General features: G+C 43.7%; 1 protein-coding gene across 1 annotated transcript in view; it reads left to right on the forward strand.

Annotated features, from left to right (window-relative positions):
* The window catches only part of BBS4 (Bardet-Biedl syndrome 4), a 37,195-nt gene that overhangs the window by 8,463 nt on the left and 6,324 nt on the right, over positions 1–22,408 (forward strand). Inside the window, exons 3-12 of the mRNA XM_083413097.1 lie at positions 6,492–6,571; positions 9,008–9,071; positions 10,663–10,774; positions 11,649–11,721; positions 13,964–14,017; positions 18,165–18,292; positions 19,496–19,550; positions 20,400–20,468; positions 20,885–21,037; positions 21,949–22,120. Coding sequence (XP_083269223.1) covers positions 6,492–6,571; positions 9,008–9,071; positions 10,663–10,774; positions 11,649–11,721; positions 13,964–14,017; positions 18,165–18,292; positions 19,496–19,550; positions 20,400–20,468; positions 20,885–21,037; positions 21,949–22,120 — 960 coding nt within the window. The remainder of the gene's footprint in view (positions 1–6,491; positions 6,572–9,007; positions 9,072–10,662; positions 10,775–11,648; positions 11,722–13,963; positions 14,018–18,164; positions 18,293–19,495; positions 19,551–20,399; positions 20,469–20,884; positions 21,038–21,948; positions 22,121–22,408) is intronic.

Genomic DNA, 22,408 nt, shown 5'->3' on the forward strand with positions numbered 1-22,408 from the left:
CATCTTGTAGTTAGTGATAGTATCATACTGGGGACGGCATTTCTCTCTTTGTATACTGCTGGTCGTGTGGAGCAGGACTCCAGTTTATTTTCTTTCTTTGTAAGGAAATGCTCTTTGCAAACGGTAAGCCTCTGGTTGACTAAGCCCTGTTTGTTAAGTTTATAGAAGAAACATCTCCTGAATTATTTGTTCTGGTGTTCAGTCCAGGTCTTCGGCCAGATTCATTACAGGCATTTTATTGTGGCGAGCAGGATGCTAAATGGAATTAAGTCATTTGGATTTTCTTGTGGTGAAATAGACACAAAATAGTGGGAAATGGACTAAGGCCAAGAAAAGATTGAATTTATTGCTGGATGAGCACGAAACAGATAGATGTTTTTTATGAGGAATACTTTGTTTGGTATGAGCACAGATACATTTCTAGTGTTGCTTTTAGCAGTGGCTCCCACATCTTTCTATAACAAGAAATACAGTGGTACCTCCGGTTAAGTACTTAATTCGTTCCGCAGGTCCGTTCTTAACCTGAAACTGTTCTTAACCTGAAGCACCACTTTAGCTAATGGGGCCTCCTGCTGCCACCGCGCTGCCGGAGCATGATTTCTGTTCTCATCCTGAAGCAAAGTTCTTAACCCGAGGTACTATTTCTGGGTTAGCAGAGTCTGTAACCTGAAGCGTATGTAATCTGAAGCATATGTAACCCGAGGTACCACTGTATATGTGTGTATATCACAGTCACATAAAATAATTTGGGCACCATACAGCTGTATAAATACCACATTTCACCATGTAATGGTCACATTTTTTGTGCTGATTTTTCCTTTCAAAAAAGGGGGTTGCGACTATTACGTGGGGGTATATTGGACCGAGGCCATTTAGGGCTTTAAAGCAATTATACAAGCCCTATTCTATTCCACCTGTTGAATGTTTTGTCAATTTAGTCCGGAATAGCCTCCCATGGATTTAGAAGGCTGGAGCGTGACTGTTCTTTGATTAAAGAAAGCCTAGAAAAGCATGCTTGCCCTATGGTCAGTTATCAGCCATTGGAAATATACCTTGGCAGCTGTGGTGTATGCGAACTGGCCACCCTCATGCATTTATGCACGCTGGATCCGTACCTTTTCCACACAGACACATAGCTTTTTGCAACCCTGGCAAGTGAACTGAATCCTGACAACTGGCAACTAGCTCTTACAGTTGTTGTATTTTAACACAGCATTCCCCAAAGACATAACAGGGATACTGGTTTGCCAGGGACAAATACCAGAAAACGGGGCCTGTCCCTGCTAGCAGGGAACCCGGAAATATTTTTGAAGTGATGGGGCATGCTGGTTCAATATTAAATTTTTTAAAAAAAGTTAAAAAAGATTCCAACTGTACTGAAAAGAAACAGCTCATGAATGTTAAAGAATAGTAGACAGATACGGGCATCCCCAAACTCGGCCCTCCAGATGTTTTGGGGCTACAGCTCCCATCATCCCTGACCACTGGTCCTGTTAGCTAGAGATGATGGGAGTTGTAGTCCGAAAACATCTAGAGGGCCGAGTTTGGGCATACCTGGATTAGAAGTTCACTGTTTAGGGCTTGGCCTCCTCAACTCCATATCGACTCTGGTCTCTCTCTCTCCCCCCCTTCTCATTACACATTCAATACTGCTAGTTGGAGCCCTTGCAGTCCTGATAATCTTCTGTCTGCATGGGAGGATGCCCCCCTCCCAATCTCCCCATAGAAATAGAGGAGGGAGCAGAAAACCCAGTAAGACCAGGACTTGGCCCCAGTCTCCTAGATCAAGGTGGTGGTTGCTGTTGTTCCATGGTTTTCACAAGCCACTATGAGACAAACTGCCTGTTTGGCCTCCTTTTTTTTTTTTTTACAGGGATCATTTTCTGTCTCTCTGAAGGAAACAGGATACTTCTAGCTCTGTAAACTGGTGTATAGCTCAGCCTCCACAATGCAGAACTATAAAAAAGCTTCCTGATATTGCCAGCAAATACCCTCATCATTCTTACAGACTAGCGTGCCAAGACTGGGCATCAGTGAGGACTTGTGACTTGCTCAGTCTCAGTTAACCTGCAATGTTGTGATCAGCCATCAAACAAACACGTTTTTAGGCATGCTAATTATAATAGCATCTTGCTTCCCATTTTTCCTTTTGGTTATTTTAAAGGAATCTAGAAACAAGGGAGGTAAAAACTTGTCAAATAGTCCATTTTCCACTAGGGGGAGATCTGGAGCCAGGATTGGCTGTTCTACATTTAAACCGCTGATCTTATTTTTTCAATTTCAATCCAATTTTTTCCTTTTGTGTGTATGGGGACTATTAATATAGAATAGTGAGATGAATTATAGCTTTGTTGCAAGCATCAGAATTGTATATGATGGGTTTTATTAAACCCAGTTGACTGTAAATAACTGTGAGCCATACAGGTTTATTGTTTGATTTAAAGTTGGTTCCAGTGGCTGTTTGCAAAAGTGAGCAAAGGGAAAAGAAGCACTAAGCAATGAGACAACAGCTGTGTCTTGGGGAGTAGAGAGATTTCAAAGCTTTCTGTTATGTGTGTGTGCCAGGAGATGGGCTTATCACCTGCATGTGCTTTTGAGTCTGTGTGCGCAGTGTAGTAAGACACCTTTGTGGTTAGATGAGTTTGTCATGCTTCATCTGTGATTATTCTCAGCCCTTGGGATCATGGATATTTGTAGATGCTGGCCACTATTCTTTTGTTTAGCATCTTTAAGCAAACCCTTCACTTCTCCTGTTGCGGGTGTGATCACATCTCTGGAATCCTAGGTGAAAACAGAATCTCTTGTAAAAGACATCTTACACCTCGTGGCTAAGGGAGTTTAAACCATTGGCCTGTAAAGAGAAATGTGAGAAGGTCTCCTAGGGCTCATGCATACGTTTTAATCCTCCTCTCTGATCCTTGCTAGAGGGAGGCGATGGCAGCCGACTGGATGTAAGACCTATTCATGCTAGCGTATTGCCTTTCATTTTGTGCCAGAATCCTTACTCCTTGCTCTTCTGTTGCCATTGTTTCTTTAGGCCCTTGTTACCGCTGTTTCCCTTGCTTCGTTTAAAGAGGAATTATAAATCCCCTGGCCTGGATAATTCTAAAGCTGCAAAAAATGGAAACAGTCACAGATTTATTCCCCACAGGTTGGCAGTAAACGAGGCAAAGCAAATAAAGCCCCACAAATACCAAACCCCACATCTGGAACTGCCTTCCCTAGTAGCAGAAATGGGAAAGCAAACATTACTGTTATTAAAAATTGGAGGTTTTGAGTGTTACCTACTATTTGTTTTGGAAAGTAGGTTGTCTATCTGTACTCTATAGGTTTGGATGCTTCCTGAGATATCATTGCCAAATTCAGCAGGAGGGGGGCCAAGGTGGGAGCAACAGTTCTCCTTGATGCTGGGACACCAACCACCATTTTGAATCAAGATGGCAGACCAAAATGTGACTTTGGCATGACCCTGCCTGCTTCTTTGGTATACAGGTTTGGCCACCTCCTGAGATGTCGCTGCCAAACGTGGCACAAAGGTTCCCGAGATGGGGGTGGCAGACTGGCAGTCTTTGCCATTGTTTGGATACCAGACATTATTTTGAATCAAAGTGGTGGACCAAAACATGACTTTGGCATGACCTCATTCTTGGCATGGCAGGTTGAAACTCAAAAATTACACTACCTTTAAAAACCATAATATGTTTGGGTTTCTTTTAATTCTTGGGCAGTGCCAGGCACTCCCTGCTAGTTGTTAATACTTTGTGCTTAGAACAATCCCTAACATAATCTAATGTATGCGTGAATTTGAATTTTCTCACGGCCCAAGAATTGGGGGGGAGGGGAAGACAGAAACAGGTATGTGTCACTGAAGTTCAGGATGTGAGGCAGCAGAGCGGCAAGCCTATTATGATAGGAGGGGGGATTATTTTGTCATTCTTGAGGCTGTTTATACAGACTTATTTCCTAGGAACTACATACAGTGTGCCCAGATCCTGTTCGGTTTACTGGAGCCAACCAGAACAGAAAAAGCAAAACTCTGACCTGCTGGCTAGGACCCTCAGAGAGAGAATGTGTTATTGTATGGCAAAGTGTACAACTTGTAATTGTAATTTGTGAACTGGAAAGAAGTGTACCTGCCTGTGCAACATCCTCTCTCAGTCATTTATAAGTCCTGGAGTTCCTGCAGGTATTTTCCATGCAGAAGCAGGAAGAGCTAACAGGGTGTGGCAACCGGAGGACAGGACAAGCACCAGCATAACCAGGAACAATGAGCTCTCCGGGACAGCCGGAGCCAACTCTGCTGATGTGATATACAGGCCCTAGATCAGATGTGAGCAAACGAGTGAGGCCCTTAGTTTCCAGTGGGCAGAGAAGATCAGGCACTGAATCTCAGGGATAGGGAACAATGTCTAAAAAGCTAGTGCACTCATATAACAAATGTACATACATGTCACACTTGGCATGCCTGGCTATAAATCCAAATCAGACAGCCAGAAATGCTGTGAGCTTAAGCAAAAGGAACTTGAATAATCTAAAGGACACCTATCTATCTTCTAGGATTTAAAAACTGGAGGGGGATCAGGGGGGCCTGGTAACAAGTTTGGGTCCCAGAGAGATGATGCTTTGGCACTGACTCCCCTTCAGGTAGCTTATGTCACAGTAACTGTACATGGCTTCCACTGGTGTCCCCTCCCTGTGGTGAAGTTATTAAAAATGTCTGCCGACATATCTGGCTGACTGTAAGTATGCTATGTCATAGGCTGCCTGTAACGGTTCACCAAAAGAAGGGCACTTGCCCCTCCTATCTGCTTTAAAAATAAAGTGAGCTATTTATGTGTTTCAATCAAACACTTGACGAAAGGTGTGTTTTTCAGTTCGGTTGAAACATTAAAAAGAAAACTTGATTCAGTCTTCCATGAAGATTCCCATCTCCCCAAACCAAATTCTCTTTACCTTGAAGACAGCGCACGCTAGAGACAGGATAGAAGCCTAAGTCTGAGCTGGGCTTTGCTCTTATTATTAGAAGGGGGGATGTGGGTGGTGCTGTGGGTTAAACCACAGAGCCTAGGGCTTGCTGATCAGAGGGTTGGCGGTTCGAATCCCCGCAACGGGGTGAGCTCCCATTGCTTGGTCCCTGCTCCTGCCTACCTAGCAGTTCAAAAGCACGTCAAAGTGCAAGTAGATAAATAGGTACCGCTCCAGCGGGAAGATAAATGGCGTTTCCGTGCGCTGCTCTGGTTCGCCAGAAGCGGCTTAGTCATGCTGGCCACATGACCCGGTAGCTGTGTGCTGGCTCCCTCGGCCAGTAAAGCGAGATGAGCACCTCAACCCCAGAGTCATCCACGACTGGACCTAATGGTCAGGGGTCCCTTTACCTTTACCTATTCCCTTCTGAGGTGCTTTCTCTCAAATTCTCACTCCCTACTTCACCACCAAATCGGCGCTCTTGCTCTGGCAGTCTTTTGTCTTTGTTTCCTGCTATGCTTCTCCATCGTGATACTGGCTTGCAGACATTGGATTTTCCTATTGGTTGCTATGGTTACCTTTGGGTTGCCATAATTTCAGATGCAGAAATGAATTTGATGAACTGCAACTCGTGCCCATTTGATGTGAACAGCGGCTTGTTCTGAAAACTTTAAATAGTATCAGGAAAAGCAGTGTCCATGCTTGCCATTGATTGCATTGTGATTCGGTACTTTAGAGCTTAAACACTGATTTCTCTGCAGTAACTATGCAATGAGAGGATAAGAGTTGCAACACTGGCTCTGTCCCAAAGTCTATCTTGCAATAGCCAAGCAGTTGCCCCAGGTCTACTCACAAGTAGAACAAGTTCTGGGTTCCATTGGGTTATTGCCTCTAAAGCTCTTACTTCGGATATGTATATTTAAAGTACAATTCCATATGATCTTGCTTATCCACTCAGATCAACCAGAGAAATCTTGCTCCATCACCTACTGTCAGAGGTGCAGTTGCTGTTTTGCGGCAGCATCCAGGTTGCATAAATCCCTGTCCTGGAAGATCCACGAGGCTCTTTTCCAGTACCAAATGAAAACGTCTTTCTTCCGGTGGCCTGTCAGGGTTTTTTTAGTGTTGTTTTGTGGCTTATTTAAGGGTGATCTTGCTTGCTGGTCTTGCCTTTATTTTTAACACAAGGTGATAGTCAGCTGCCTTGTACCACTAGGAAATGAGATGGAAACATGGGATATAAATATTTAGTGAATAAGTAATGATCAGCCGTCCTTTATTCTTGTGCCCACCTTTCATGGCTCTGTTACAGTAATAATGCTTAGTATGATGTTTCCTTCCCTGCTTACTTCTTTGTCGCTGCCTCCTGCTGTTTTCTGCTTCATTGGAGCATGAACAACCAAGAACCTCATGTAGCAGGTCTGGTCCAAGGTTCAGCTTCTCTCTGGGTGAAGTACAAAAACTGGGTCTCAAAAGGCATCATCTACTAGATCTCTAAATGTTTGTTTTGCTGCCTTTTTGCACAGTGCCAGAACTGCGCAGTCTGGAGAGTAGGAATTGGCTGATCCACTTGTACTACATTCGCAAAGACTATGATTCGTGTAAGGTAGGAATATGATATACCCTGACTTTTTTGCACTTTAAATCAAAGGTGGGGAACCTGTGGATCTCTTTGTTGTTGTTGTTTTTGGTTTTTTTTAATTTTTTTTTCTTTTTTCAACATTAATACACATACAAACATACATTTCATACAACATACCTACTTACATACAACATACCTACAACATACCTACACTCAATCCCACAAATAATTTCCATCACCATCCACCACCCCTCACCCTTTGTGTTAGACTTCCAATCTACTCAATTGCAATTTCTTTCCACTTCTATTACTTTATTTCGCACACCTTTAACCTAATTTCATACTTCTTTTTCTATTACACATTGTTATCCATCTTATTTAGTATTCCAATATTTGAAACGAAACTTGTTTATTCTAATAGGAGTTCTGATTTTTCGATATAGTTTTGCAAGTATCTTTTAAACACCTTCCAGTCCCTGTCTGCCTTCTCTTTTGAGAGCCTTCCAATTTCTCCCATTGTTTTGGATATATTGTAGTACTCCAATAACCTGTGGGGATCTCTAGATGTTGCTGAGCTCCGTTTTCCATCAGCCCCAGCCAGTGACCAGATATTATCAGAATTGCAAACCAGCATCTGTAGGGCTATAGCTTTTCCATTAGTGCCTTTTAAGGATAAAGAGAAGTACCCAGGCTTTTGCTTTGGAGAAGGACTTTGGTTCTTCTTGGAACACTTCCAAAACAAGATTTAAAGACAGGGAATATACCAAGGGCTCTTTGTACAGGTTCCTCCACCCTTCTCTGGTTTATTATTGCCAGAGTTCCTTATTAAACCCGAATCAGAGATAACTGTGGTTCGCACTAATCAAGATTGCTTCCAAACCATGAATTGAAGTGGGTTTGCATACCCTGGGTCTGGAACAATCCTAGTAAGGGTTAATATTCTTTCTGTTCCCAAAAGCCTCCTGTTAACTGAATTAACTGGATTTTTGTTTTACATTTTGTTGGTTAGTTGGTTGCTTGCTTGCTTCAAAATCTAATGAGAGCATGGCAGCATGTTAACGTGTTCCATCCTTAGGAACTGCTATCCCTTTACCAAAACTTGTCAGAGTCATGAATGCAGCTAGCCATTTTCTCCTTTTGAATAAATCACAGCCTCCTAGATCGCCCCACTTGGTCCTTCCTCACTGTCATCGTGCCTCTGCTGGTGATCCTATGCATGCTTACTCTGGAGTTCGGAGTGGTGGGAGCCCCATCCACTGCAGCGGGACCCCGAGAGAATGGAGCCTGGGAGGCACATGGCTGGTGTTGCTGTCGCTGCTGGTGGCCTACTGTCTTTCTGGCTTGGTGCCCCTCTCCTGGCCAGGCTGGGTGGCGTGGGGGGCACACTGGCTGGCACCTGCTCTAGGAGAGTTCAGGGCTGCTCTTGCATGACCCGCTGTTGACCACTGGCCATGCCCTCACCCAGTGGTGGCTGTGGTGGTGGCCTACTGCTGCAACTCCTCTTCTTGCTGGGCGCCTCGGCCTCTCACCCAGCCCAGGGGTGGGGCACCCATGGGTGTCCCTTCACTGGCCACAAGGAGAAGGAGGCCCGGTCTGGGCACAGCTTGCCTTCCTGAGGCTCTGGAAGGTGGCAGGAGCTCAGCCCGATGAGGGAGCCTGTTGTGGGGGCTCTCAGAAATCTGTTCCCCTCTTGCCCTCCACTTCTTGTTGCCCACTTAGTATGAAAATTTGGACAGCCCTGCTCTAACCATTATGTCACACTGGCTCCTAGAGGTGCAGTTTTCTCTTTGTAGTGAATACAGGAATCTTTGGGAACCTTTGGCTATTTTTGAAAAATAATTTACTCTTGGTGCTGTGCAAAGAGAGTGTGCACTTCTAAGGACCATCAAGGCAGGCACTTAATTTTCCAATAGATGGATAACAGCAATCTATTCCACAAGTACTTGGGTGGCAGGAGTTTCACTTGTCCTAATGTTACCTATTCAGAGGTCGTTGCCTTAATGTTAACATTTTTTAATGCAAAAGGGTTTTTTATAGTGCCATTAAATGAAATTGAAAGCCTTGCCAATGTCAAAGCCATCAAAAAGCTCCTGCTCTTGGATAATATGACTTCAGGAGGCTCTTTTCCAGGAAGGACAAATTACCAGCGCGAGAGGTAGCGGTTTCAACAGGCATTTCCTTGCTCTGAAAAAAGGAGAAAATTCTAGGCATTTTTCCCCCTCTAGCACAGAGACTGGGAATTTGTGGCCCTCCAGATACTGCATGGCTACAAATCTCATCTTGACAATGTTGGCTGGCCACAGGTTCCTCACCCCTGATCTTTTAGGTACCTTTCATTAACAAATACTGGCTTAATGTTGAGGCTAACTTATTAAAGGGTAGAGTTGACAACATTCTGCCCCTTATCCAAAAAAGGAAAGTCTTTTTATTGGAACATAACTTCTTTACTTTGTGGTTCAGATTCTTATAAAAGAGCAACTCCAAGAGACCCGTGGGATATGTGAATATGCAGTCTATGTTCAAGGTAAGCTACAAGCATCCTCCCATGGCTGACATGCTTCTACCATGTCTGACACATTTTCCAAGAGCAACCTCTCTTTAGGGCTGAAAATAAAATTCTTTCACTGACTCCCTCAGTGAGTTCCAAAAAGACGAGGGTGCTTCCATAGTCCACATAATCCTCGTTACTAGAAAACTATAAAAAGATGGGACATTTGCCTAATCTCTCACTCTTAGGGTGATGGGAGGGAACATGAAATGTAGCCCAGAATGATATTATATTTCCACACCAGCAAGAGAGATAAATCTGATAAACATAGCTCAAAACACACAGGTCACATTAACATAAAAGCGTGGCTTACCATGCACAAGCAAATATCTCTTATTTTATTTTTCCTTGCTCATCTGCTTATACTGGGAGGAGACAAACCATGATCCTTGACTTAGCTTTTCACTTCAAACAAGCCACAGTCTGCAGCCAAGATTTCTTATTTACTTACCAATTGTGGATTGTTGGAGTAAAACAAACCACAAATTCTGGTTCAGATGTAATATTAGGCCAGGAACCATGCTTTGTTACCTCCCGGTGCAAAGAGGAAGGGGGACAATAGCACAGAGAGACACATTCATGGCAAACTGCTAACTACAGTTTACTGTGACATGATTACTAGAAGTCTGAAAAAGAGGACAGTTGTACATCTCTCTCTCTCTAAAATGTGCCCTAAAATATTTAAGGTACTTACAAACTACCAAGAAAGTTGATATTCAGTACACATTTAGCTGAAGATTACTGCAGGATTCTGAGAACTGGTGGTATTTATTTTAGTCGTTCATTAGCTACATTTTCTACCAAATGGCACACGACATACGATACAAAAAATTACAATAAATCAGCAATACAAACATTCAACACTTATTGCACTCTTATTATAAATTTATTATTATCTTACCCTTAGGCCATTCTTCTCCCCTGAGCAGCTTAGAGCAACTTATGTACAGTTCTAATGTTGGGTCATACCTACTGGAGCTAGTAGAATTGCATCATTTGCTGTTTTTACATTTTTACCGCCCGAGTGTGGGACATAAGGCAGAACTCACCGTTACAGGATAAAGATGTGACGGCTTCTATAATTTTCCTAGTTGCTGTGTTGGATGCTAAAATCCATGGCAGAAAGTTGAATCAGAGATTGGAGCTTTGAACTCTTCATCGACTGTGGTCCTTGCTGCCACTGCAAAAGTGCCTTTGTCTGTTGCGGCTGCACACATTATGCCACTACTGGTGTGTATAGTTTGTGCCGTGATAACAGACAAAAGCGATCCTATGGCTCTTTTAGGACAAGCAGGCCAGAGAAATGCTAAACTACCCCATGGGCTACACTTACCACAAAGGAACAGTGGTGCAGATGGCACCATGGTTTCCAAATACAGAACCCACCAGCTGCTAGCTCTGCTCCACTTTGACCTTCTTCAAAAGCCTGCTGTGTGCTTCAGCTGGGAAGCTGGTGGGGGTGGGTTCTCCTTCTCCTGCGCTTCTATACCTTTCAGCATTGCCCAGGGTGCAGCTTACTTCCTCGAACGGACTCCCGATTAACATGCTGTGCATTGTTGTTTTTCAGCTTTGATATTTCGCTTGGAAGGGAAGATTCACGAATCACTTGAGCTTTTCCAAACTTGTGCTATTCTTACGCCCCGGAGTGCAGACAACCTCAAGCAGGTGGCGCGATCGCTGTAGGTGCCATTTTATTCTTCAGATTTTGGGTGTTGCATGAAGGGAGTGGGGTTACCAAAGGCTGTTTTACTCCCGCTAGCCTTCATATTTGCATAGGCGAACTACTTAATCATACACCCTCCCTTGTCCACACACTTAAAAACATAAAAGCCCTGCTGGACCAGACCAACTCAGACCATCTCATTCAGCATCTTATTTCAAACAGTGGCCAACTAGACACCTCTAGGACATGAAAGCAACAGCCTGCCTCCATTATTTGTCTCCCAGAAACTGGTATTCAGTGACATACTGCCTTTGAACTCTGAGTTTCCATGCAGCCACCATTCCTGCTACTAGCTGTTGATTAATTAACCCCCATGAATTTGTCTGCTAAAGCTGTCTAACCTAGTGGCCATCACCACCGGAGGAAAAATGATGTCTATCTGATCCGGCACTATTAGCACAGCACACACTTAAAAGAGAGAGGAGTCACTATTTTACAAAACCTCTCCAGTCCCCCAAGCTTTAGGGTGGATAACATTTTAAAAGTTATTAAAAAGAGTTTTAAAAAGAAACAACAGCTGTGAAACTCAGATGATAGCACCAAGTGGGCAGATACGATCCATATCATGTGACATGACATTATCTGTCCATGCATTAAGAAAGCAAAAAATAGGGAATATCCAGCCTTCTAATAAAGTCCTTTTAACAGGCGTTGCGACATGCTATGAATCCCCAGTATAGTGGACAAGTATTGGATTCTTCTGTTTGACTTTACAGTACAGAAGGCTTCCCTAGAGCTCCCTTTGATCCTCTGACTGACACACAATTGATGGTCCAGTGATACCTTGGGAGGAAAGGGTAAGAAAAATAAGATCTGACATTTTCTTGCAGGTTTCTTTTGGGAAAACACAAAGCAGCCATTGAAGTGTACAACGATGCGGCCCAATACAACGAGAAGGACTGGGTATGCCCAAGGTTTTCTTTGCTACTTGTAAATAGAATGGAGTAGAATTTGAGACTCGCAGATCGATGGCTGACCTATGGGTCAGGTTTGCGCAGCACTTTCTTCTGTGCAGGAACAGCAGCTCCAGCACCAGCCTGTCCTCGGAACGCAGCTTATGAGGAGAGGTGTTAATATGAATCTGGGTCTACACAGACACAGCCTTAATAATTCCTGTGGCAAGTGGAGAAGGTGCTCCTGCAACAGCAGGAATGGCTGCTGCCTCTATTGTATGTACTGCTCAGTTGGATATGTTTCCCATTGTGATCATGTGCCGTCACATGACCAAGGACGGCTATGGCTGCTCCTTTATAGGGGAAAGTGACTGTGTGGATCAGCTCTTAGTTCCATTGGGAGTCTAGTTGCATTGAAGACATAAGCCTGTTTCATAAATTCCATGCTACAGGAAGGAATATACAACCTTCCCACATAGTTGATCAAAACAGAGGAAGCGCTGGTTAGTGTCTCTGCCAGATGTGCACACAGATGGCTCCCTGCTTTAATATTCAGCAGGAAAACAAAACATGGCTTGATACTCGCTCTTGGACCGAATGCCGCATCTTGGGTGGTGAGTCCACCACAGCAGAGCATCAGCATAGGCAAAACATTGTGTACCAAGCTGGATTACCACAACAGACACCAAAATGATCACTGCCAAGGCATATCCATTCATTTATTTGTCACATTTCTTACCCCGCTCTTCAGCCAAGAGCTCTCAGAGTAGCTAACAAAGATTTAGAAGCAGCAAAAAGCCTAAGTACAATTAACATGGATAAAGCAGCCAGAATATATCAGTGCCAGGCATGTTAAATCAGAGGTCTTAAAATGTAAGGCTCTAAACACTCAAAAAGTGCTTGAGCAAACAAAAAAATGCCCTTGCCAGGCACACAAAAGACATTGAACTCTGCCCAGGTGAATCTAGTGTTCATTTATTTGTTAAATGCATATCACGCCTTTGTACCCAAATTGTGCTCAAGGTGGCTTGTACTTCTGCAGAAGCCTGACAGCATCTCTGTTGTTGAAATGGCACACTGACAAGCCTTATAACTAAATTTATCTTCCTTATTACATGATGTAAACGTATATTGGGCCCGGTATTTATTTTCTGCTTGCATCAGCTCATCCATCAGGTTTATATGCAGAATTCCAATGATAGTTGTTAAAAGAAAGATTAACAGATGTGTCTGGCTAAATCTTTGCTGGGTTTTCAGTTTAATTGTATTTCTGTAGCATCTTTGGTCATAATGGGCTGAAGCTAACAACTCAGATCCATTGAACTTTTCTTTCTGATTCTGGAAGACCAAGTAAGTTACGGTGGCCCAGTTCACACATCATGATAAACCATAGTTTATGGTTTACTGTGAACAATGAACATGCAGATCTGGGCCACTTTGCGGCTTCCCATTAACACACCACAGCAACAAACCATGTTTCTTGGCTTAACATTATAGCCAGTGTGGTGTAGTGGTTAAGAGCGGTAGTATCTGGTGAACCGGGTTCGCTTCCCCGCTCCTCCACATGCAGCTGCTGGGTTACCTTGGGCTAGTCAAACTTCTCTGAAGTCTCTCAGCCCCACTCACCTCACAGAGTGATTGTTGTGGGGGAGGAAGGGAAAGGAGAATGTTGGCCGCTTTGAGACTCCTTCGGGTAGTGATAAAGCGGGATATCAAATCCAAACTCCTCCTCCTCTTCATCATCATCGTCATCCAAATTTGAGATCATAGTAGTTTTGTTCCACCCAGTCAGTCAGTCAGTCAGAAAGCAAAAAATCATGCTTTGTTTGAAGTAAAACCCATCATTAATTCCCAGTTCAGACATAATGCCATAGTAGGGATTGTGGTTTGTTCTTCCCATGAACTAGTGGGGATGAGCGAAGCCGCTCAGATCAGCATGTTCATGGTAAACTATTAACTATGGTTTACTGTGATGTGTGAATAAGGCCAGAATTTGGCTATTTGTAAATGAAGAGATTTGTCAAGCTCAGATCTGGGGCATTTAGTACTGTTAATATTTTATTGAATGAAAATGATTTGTTACCAGTCTGAGAAAATGAGATGTTTCAATCGATTGTGCCATTCCTGTTTTTTTGAGCATATTGAACCTGTGGTTTTGCAGTTGGTGAGCTTGAGACCAGTAATGACAAGAGGTTCTATCCCCTCATGTATCACATGTGGATTTACTCATGTCCCCTTTCCCTCACATCCAGGAGATCTGCCACAACCTGGGTGTCTGCTACATGCACCTGAAGCATTTCAACAAGGTAAAGGGGGCAGTCGTCTGGCAAGCATGAAAGGGGGCAGCCTGAGAATGGGCATTTTTTTGCAGTGGCTCTGTTTGTGGAATGCTTTCCCCAGGGAGGCTTGCCTGGTGCCTTCTTTACATAACTTTAAGCACCAGGTGAAAACATTTCTCTTCTCCCAGGCCTTTGGCTCATTAAACAATCTATGGTCTGGGGGTGGGGGTGGGTGGGTATTGTTTTGTTGGTTATTATGTTATGTATTTTTGATTTTTTATACCAGGGTGGTTGGATATTTTTTTAAAAAAATGGATTTTTAAAATTTAAATCAGTTTTTTTAAAATTTAAATTAGATTTTTTTTAAAAAAATGCTTTTGGAGGAAAAAATCTTTCTAAAGATAGTTTCCTATTTAAGTTACATTATAATCCAAAGGCTATTAATCAGGAAATAAGGATTTGTTTTAAGTTTTTCATGTGTGCTGAAACTCAGTCTAAGTTGGTTTTTAAGGAAATTGTTATTAAGGAAATGATTATTTTTCTCCTTCCAAATATAAACAGTTAACTTACTAAACCTCACAATAATTTCATAATTGTCTATTCCAGGCCTAATTGCAGAGAGGGCAACTTGATAAAAGGACTTGGGGGTTGTTCTTGTAAGCATTGGAAAGGATTCTTTTCATGACTGACAGGTCCCTAGTATGCCTCTCATTGCCATGTTAGAACCACAATATTTGTTTTTTCCTAAAACAGCCGCTACAGTCATAACAAGGGTTGAAGGCAACCCTGTTTAGGGAAGTTTTTAATGTTTGACGTTTTATCGTGTTTTTAATATTCTGTTGGGAGCCGCCCAGAGTGGCTGGGAAGACCCAGCCAGATGGGTGGGGTATAAATAATAAATTATTATTATTATTATTATTATTATTATTATTATTATTATTATTATTATCAAATAAGTTATGCACAACTGAAACTTTCCCATAATATTACTTTGTGTACAACCTGGTAGGATTTGGGTTTGAATTGCAGAAATCAGCCTTTTTGGTGGGTGGGGTATCAAGGACTGACACATGGAGGAGTGGTTGGGGGGAAGCTATGGGGGTATAACAGCCTTGCCCAGACTAGTGCCCACAAGATGCTTTGCACTACAACGTCCATCATTCCTTACCATTGACCATGCTGTTTGAGGCTGATGGGAACTATAGTCGAAAACATCTGGAGGGCATTAGGCTGGAGAAGGCTTGGATGTAGGATTGAAGTGCGCCGAACTGCTGTTAATAGACAGGAAATTATATGTGGCTGAGCAGCATGTACGTGTGTGGCCCATGTTCCTACAGTTAGTGAGTGTTTGACAGAAACAGCCCAGACTTCCTCAGTCTCTGCAAAACGTGAGGCCTATTAACTTGCTGTTTGAATGGGACCCTAAATGCGGAATCCTCTGCATGTTAAACCAAATCCACACCACGTATTGGCTGTCAGAGTTTTGAGTGGAAAGCTGGAAGAGCAGAGATACCTGCCTCTCATGGAGTTGTACAGTAGAAGAATCTAGCTGGAAATGCTCCAAAATCCTGATATCTGACAGGACCAAGCCAGCGGCAAACCACACCAAGCAAGTTGGGGTTAACCGTTTATAAGCAAAAACAGAATCTGCACAGGAGCGTCAGGCCTAATGAGTACAGAACTCATCTCTGGCAGGTCTTGCCCCCTTGAAGCAGCCTCAGTCATCTCTCTCTCTTGGCCTCCCTCTTCCTGCTTCAGCCTCTGTCTCTGATTCTGTCTCTGCCACAGACTACCCCCACTCCTTGTGCCCTGTTACCTCTCCAGCTTCCGACACCACCTCCCCCCAGTCTTCTCCCTCTGACCACTCATTGTCGTTCTGCCCCCAATCCCCCGGCTCTGAGCCTTTTTCCCTTGGGGCTTTCCCAGTTGGTTCCTCTCACCATTCCTCTGCATCCAATCAGCCCGTGACAATATCTGACTATGACCTGCAAGGCCATATTCCATGTGTCGTCGGCACAAAAGCGATTTAGAAGAATCCTTGTCATTATATATTTTTCATGGCTGTTTATTTTTACATATTTAAAATTTTATATATGGATGTTTTATGATGGCCTGTACTTGTAATGCCTAATAAAGGTTTGGCGAAGTAAGAAGTACCACGAAAGGGAGCCTCGGACCTGGCGAGCACATCACCTGTTTCCTGAGCTGTAGCCTGGAGACTTTCGGCCGATCGCATGAAAATGCCTGGGCTCCATGTGTTCTTTGATTGGTTCCCACCATATCTTTAGCATCTGTAGCCCTCCAGATGTCTGCATCAGCCCTTGTCCGCATGGACAATGGTCCGGGATGGTGGGAGCTTTTTGAGTGATGAAGCCAGTTGCAGAAAGTATCCAAGATAGCGATGCTGTCTTTACTGAGAATACTGTAGCCCTCAGGTCAGAGCTTGCTTTACTGTCACCAATTAGGAAGATGTACCAGTTTGATTCTTGCAAGCCATGAAAATGGCCCATTCTCTCCAGTTTGGGGCACACAAACATTTGCATTGAGGTGTTAATGGGCCATTAGTATGAGAAATTTCCTCCTCCTCACACTTCCCCTTTGCTGCGCCCGGACCGTACACCATGCTGCTTCCTTGCATCGAGTCACATGGGCCTATAAAATATAATGAAGCCTATAGAATGTGCTGGCATTTTAGCTTTTTAGCAATGAATATCCCGTGGCTGCATAATTCTTTTTTACTTTGTCAGCATCTCTCTCCTTTAATGTGCCTGGAAAAAAAGAGAGGAGAAAACCTGCAACCTTTCATTCCAGTCCCGCCGGCTGGGCCCAGGGGAGGAAAAGAGGCCATTGCAATCGATGCCTCTCATTGGAGGGGATTAACAATGTGCCCAGGAGGAGCAGTTCTGCTCCTTTGTGCAGTTCAGCAGCCCTCCTGGCTCAGTGCTGGGATAAGCATTTTGTGGAATGATGAGCTGTAAAAGCCTCGGTAACATCCAATCCTGCCAGTCCGCAGATTCCGGCTTCCTAGTGCTTCTAGGCCTATTTAACTCGGGAAAGCACCCAGGAAGACAGGAGGGGGAGGGGCAAAGCAAATGCAGCCCCACCTTTGAGGCTGAGCCCACTGACCACTTGGCTGGAGCATTCAAGGGGGAAGGAAGGAGGAGATGAACTCTGCTCCTAGCTTGCCTACTATATATAGGACCTGTTTTGGCAGTGGAGGGAGAGAGTTAGAAAGAAGGGCCTATCCCAAGAGCTTTATGCAAGAAATTATATTCCGTCCATAAGAGAGAGAAAGAAGGAAGGAAGGAAGGAAGGAAGGAAGGAAGGAAGGAAGGAAGGAAGAAAGAAAGAAAGAAAGAAAGAAAGAAAGAAAGAAAGAAAGAAACTGTATCACCAGAGGAGCTCAAGTTGGACCAGCAAAAGGGAGTGAGGAATTAACAAGCAAGGGGAGTTTTCAAAATTGTGAGGCATCCACGGTTGTCCAAAGGGGAGAGCATTGGCGAGTGTGTTAGCTTGGTCACTTTTCTGTCTTTCTCCTATGGGTGTAGCTGCATCATATATGCGGCAAGGGAGTGGGACCCCAGATACCTGGTTGGTTTGCATTCCAAAGTTCCCAGGTTCAATCCCTGACATCTCCAGTTCAAAGGGATACAGATAGCTGGAGTTTCTCAGCCCGAGAAGGGCAGTAGCCCAGTGGTAGAATGTCCCAGCTTCAGTTTCCAGCATCTCCAGGTGAGGGTGGTAGAAACTCCTGTCTGAAACCCTGGAAAGCCACTGCCGTTGAGCTAGATCAATGGTCTGACTTCGTACAGTGCAATTGCATAAGCTCAAAACTTATTTGCTCATTATTTTTCTGGGTCTTTGAGTCACCCACCAAACCCTTCTGCTTTCAGGCTTTTGCAGCCACAAAGACTACAAGTATTTTTTAGCCCACTGGCTGTAGAAACACGCTTGTCTCTTTTCTTGCTATCCCAGTGTAAATGAACCAGTGCTCAGGCTGGCTCTTTGCCAATTTCAGTAAGGAGAGATTTCAAAAAGATTTATTTTGTCGCTCATCTTTGGTGTTTTATTATATAGGTTTACCATTTCAGTGTGAACCACTTCATGAAGTCCACCTGAACAGTGGTATATAAATATCTGAAAATGAATTATACACTCTGTGCTCTGTGCTCAGGCAAAAGATCAGCTAAATAATGCCCTGGAGCTCAACCGACATGACCTGACATACATGATGCTGGGCAAGATCCACCTGTTGGAGGGGCAGACGGACAAAGCCATTGAAGTCTACAAGAAAGCAGTGGAGTAAGAGCCTTTCTTGTTCTGTTGGGGGTGGAGGTTAGGAAAGATGTCTTGTGACCAGGAATTAACCTCATTGTACAGAACTAGGAAGCGTTGAGAAAGGTCTTCTCTCGTGGCCCAGGCAGCCATCTTGGGCACAGTTTTGGATTACTGCTCCCACCTTTCAAGTCCCTTTGAAGCGCATGAATTCACACAGGTCTTCAACCCCGAGGCTATAAGCCAGTGTGACAGCCTGCAAATCAGCTTCTTCAAACTATTTCTGAAGGCTGTTCTGATGCTAACATGAGCATTTTCATAGCACTCATGAGGGGAAACAGAATCTGCTGCTGCTGTTCTCACAGTATGAGCCAAGGAGCATATGTCAGCCCCATTTCCAACAAAAGGGGTTCTGTTCAAAAGACTCTAATAGAATTAGGTTTGTTCATTTTTTGGTGTGTGTGTTTTTTAAAGGAATCATTTGTCTTTTATTCCTTCCCCGGTTTGTATTTATTTATTATTTAATAAGTGCATTTAGAACCTGCCTTTCATCGCAGTAGATCCCAGGGCAGAGTACAAATTGCATAAAAGCACGTAAAACAGCCATGCACTGCAAAGCCGACAGGAACGATAAGAACAGCCGTATGGCCTTTTAATGTAAATTGATCAGAGAGCTTTGCTGTGGTGCAGTATGTAAATTGAAAAACAAAAACAAAATACAAACAACACCTCTGGTAGAGTGGGGGAAAGCGCCTTTGCATTTGCTGCCCCAGCCAATTAAAATACACAGCAATGGCAGCTGGAATATTCCAGAGGCAAATGTATTTAAGCCTTTCCGTGAGCCCCTTGCTTTCAGCAAGTAAAAGATTTCTTTTTGCCATAGTCTTCTGCTCAAGCCACACAGTGGCAGATGAAGGCTTGGTAGTCCTTATTTAAGGCTGATAAAATGTCTCCTTCACATGCAAGATTGGGGCTAGTCCTCCCATTACACAGGAAGCAGATCACTTCAAGTGGCAAATTTTGGACCACCATCAAAGGGTAGCAACTTGTACGATATTTACTGTCGTTTATTTTTATCACCATAGTGGGGAACATTTGTATCTTCTGCTTCTGGTGCAGAAATGTCATGGGCCGTCTCTGTGTGAAACTCGTTTATGCCCTTGCATAACAATGTATTAATGAGGGCACCAGATGCCATAAAACCCTAGGGTCTCTTTTTCTTTGTTTCAGGTTCTCTCCGGAAAACACAGAGCTCCTTACAACTCTGGGCTTGCTCTACCTGGAGGTATGGGAGGTTGCTAATTGGTTAGTTGTTCAGTTTGGTTCAGCAGCTGTTAATGGCATTCATGTTGAGGCATCCCCATTGCTGCTTTGAGACTTTTCTCAAAAAGTTACACCAGTCTATCTCTTCTAAATATGTGCTTTAGAGCCCCACAGGAAGGAACTTACCTTATGCAGTTGAGCCAAAGCAGAATGCAGATAGGCTCTGCTTCTATAACCTGCTAGTCCAAGTATATGAAGAAGGAAAAGGTAGCTTTGTGAGTTTTCTATATAGGAAAGGACCACGTATTGGATAAAAAGGCACCTTAGAGAAATTCAGAAATGGCTTTAAAGTTTCCTGGGGATAAGCAATGTCACACAGTTTCGTGAGTCGACAGTTTTCTCTGTACCATAATTCTACCAAATCCCTAGCTCACTCCCAAAATGGTTCTTGTTTATGCAACTTGGGCCTCCATTTTGTTTCTGGGCAGGATTTCCTCATCTAAATGGTTTCTTCATTTCCTAGCAGCCTCAGTAATGGCCCAAGATTATTAGGTTTCTAGTGTTGATTTCCCAGGAGGAAATGATAGGGCTTTGAATTCTGGGGTGTGATATTTGGGGCTGGTTGACTTTTGAGTCCTTTCTCATGGGAGAGCCAGATTTAGAGCATGTCAGCCAAAGATGCACAGCAGTCCTCTTTAGAGAGTGCGCAGCGGCTTCCTGATTGTGTTTGATAAACCTCAGAGGGTTGTTTGTTGCACTTCCTATGCATGTGGCATAGGAAGTAACTACGACTGTGGAGTAGAAAGCAGTGAAAAATGTATCACGCTTCAGTGGTTTAAATATTCTACTGATATTTCCCTCCTTTATTTAGCTCGAGGTTCATCAGAAAGCCTTTGAGTATCTTGGGAACGCACTCACGTATGATCCCAGCAACTATAAGGTAACTCAGGGGATGGGAATATATTGAATTGTTGGCGGAAACAGAAGAAAATCAATACGAATGTCACAAAATGGTAACCTAAGTAAACAGCTGGATGAGCTGGTCAGAGTCACTAAAGCACCCTTTCCTTCTTGGCACTCTCCGCATGTTTTGAACTGCAACTTTCGTCAGCCCTAGTTGTAGTTCAAAACATCTGCTGGGCACCATGTTGGGGAAGGCTGATCTTTCTTAGTCCTTGGTCCTGCCTATCCCACAAGGTTCCAGGTATGTGTGGCTTTGGGTGTATTCCTGATGTGCAAAACCTGTCTCCAGTCATTGTTCTGATAATGCCTTCGCGTTCTTTACTCACCGACAGTGGTGAAAAGCCAGTTTTTTAGCCCCCTACAATTTGTTTTTTGCTTTATTCTGTTCAAAAGGCCATCTTGGCAGCTGGCAGCATGATGCAGACACATGGAGACTTCGACGTAGCCCTCACCAAGTACCGAGTGGTCGCTTGTGCTGTTCCTGAAAGCCCCCCGCTCTGGAACAACATTGGAATGTGCTTCTTCGGCAAAAAGAAATATGTGGCGGTAGGTGTGTTTTGTGTCGTCTGCCTACCCTATTACCTTCCTGAATTTGCATCCATTTGTGATTGTCTTTTACCCCCTCCTTCCCCTCTCCCCAATCCTCTGGCATGCAGAATTGGAAGTGGGGAGGCAGGCATTTCTTTCAATAGCATTGGTGTTCCTCTGGCTATTTCTTGGCTTCTCCATACCCCAGCATAAAGGAGAGAAATGCCCACCTACCCCTTGGCACAAACAGAGGCAGGGTTTTATCTTATTTGCACTGATGTTTGGAAAAGATAAAAGCAGTCAGGGTTTTGTTAATTCCGTCTTAGCTAGCGTTGGCAACTGGAGAGCAACATCAGTGCTGGTTTTGACCTATAAAGCCTTGAACTGCTCAGGACCCCAATACCTCGAGGACCGTCTCTCCATATGAACCTACTCAGACCCTGAGATCATCTTCTGAGGCCCTTCTTCGTGTGTCTCCACGAGAAGTATGGAGGGTGGCAGCACAAAAATAGCCCCATCTGTGGAATGCTCTCCCCAGGGAAGTTCGGCTGGTGCCTTCATTGTACACCTTTAGGCACCAGGTGAAAACATTCTTCTTTAATCAGGCCTTTGGCTGATTGGCATCTAATGCCCTTTTAAATGTGTTGTGGAAGAGGGGATTATTGGGTTGTCTTTATTTTTGTTTTTATTATCTATTCTGTGCTTTGTATATTTTATATTTTTGTGTTTTGGACCTCTTTGAGATCTCCGGGTATAAGGGCAGCATACAAATTTAATAAATAATAAAATAAATGAATGAAGTTCTTTTTGAGAGGCGTTATTATTTGGAAGGATCAAGAAAATTGTACCCTTGGCCTCTACCCCTAAAGCAGCCATTTCATAATGCCTTTGCCTCTTCTCTTATTGAACGGAACCATTTCCCCCTGCAGGCCATCAGCTGCCTGAAACGAGCAAACTACCTTGCTCCCTTTGACTGGAAGATTCTGTACAACCTTGGTCTCGTCCATCTGACAATGCAGCAGTATGCCTCTGCGTTCCACTTCATCAGTGCTGCCATCCATCTCCAGCCAAAGCTGGCAGAACTCTACATGTTGTTAGCAGGTAGCACCACACACACCTGCCAGCCTTGCCTGGTTACTACAATGGAAATTCTGTTTCTTATTGACGTTAGGGGATGCCACCCTGGTTGAAATCACTAGTATAAATTCATGTAGTGTTTTAAGCACGTGGTTTATTCAATACTGATGATATCATTTCTTCCCTTAATAATCCCAGTAGACATTATTCCCATTATACAGACTGGGAACTTAGTTCAAGAGACTGACTTGCCTAAGGCTACCTCTTATAATGACTAAATGGGCAGTTCGAATCCAGATCTCCCAGGTTCAC

The sequence above is a fragment of the Podarcis tiliguerta genome (genome assembly GCF_965153285.1).
Source record: "Podarcis tiliguerta genome assembly, chromosome: 14".
Taxonomy (NCBI): domain Eukaryota; kingdom Metazoa; phylum Chordata; class Lepidosauria; order Squamata; family Lacertidae; genus Podarcis; species Podarcis tiliguerta.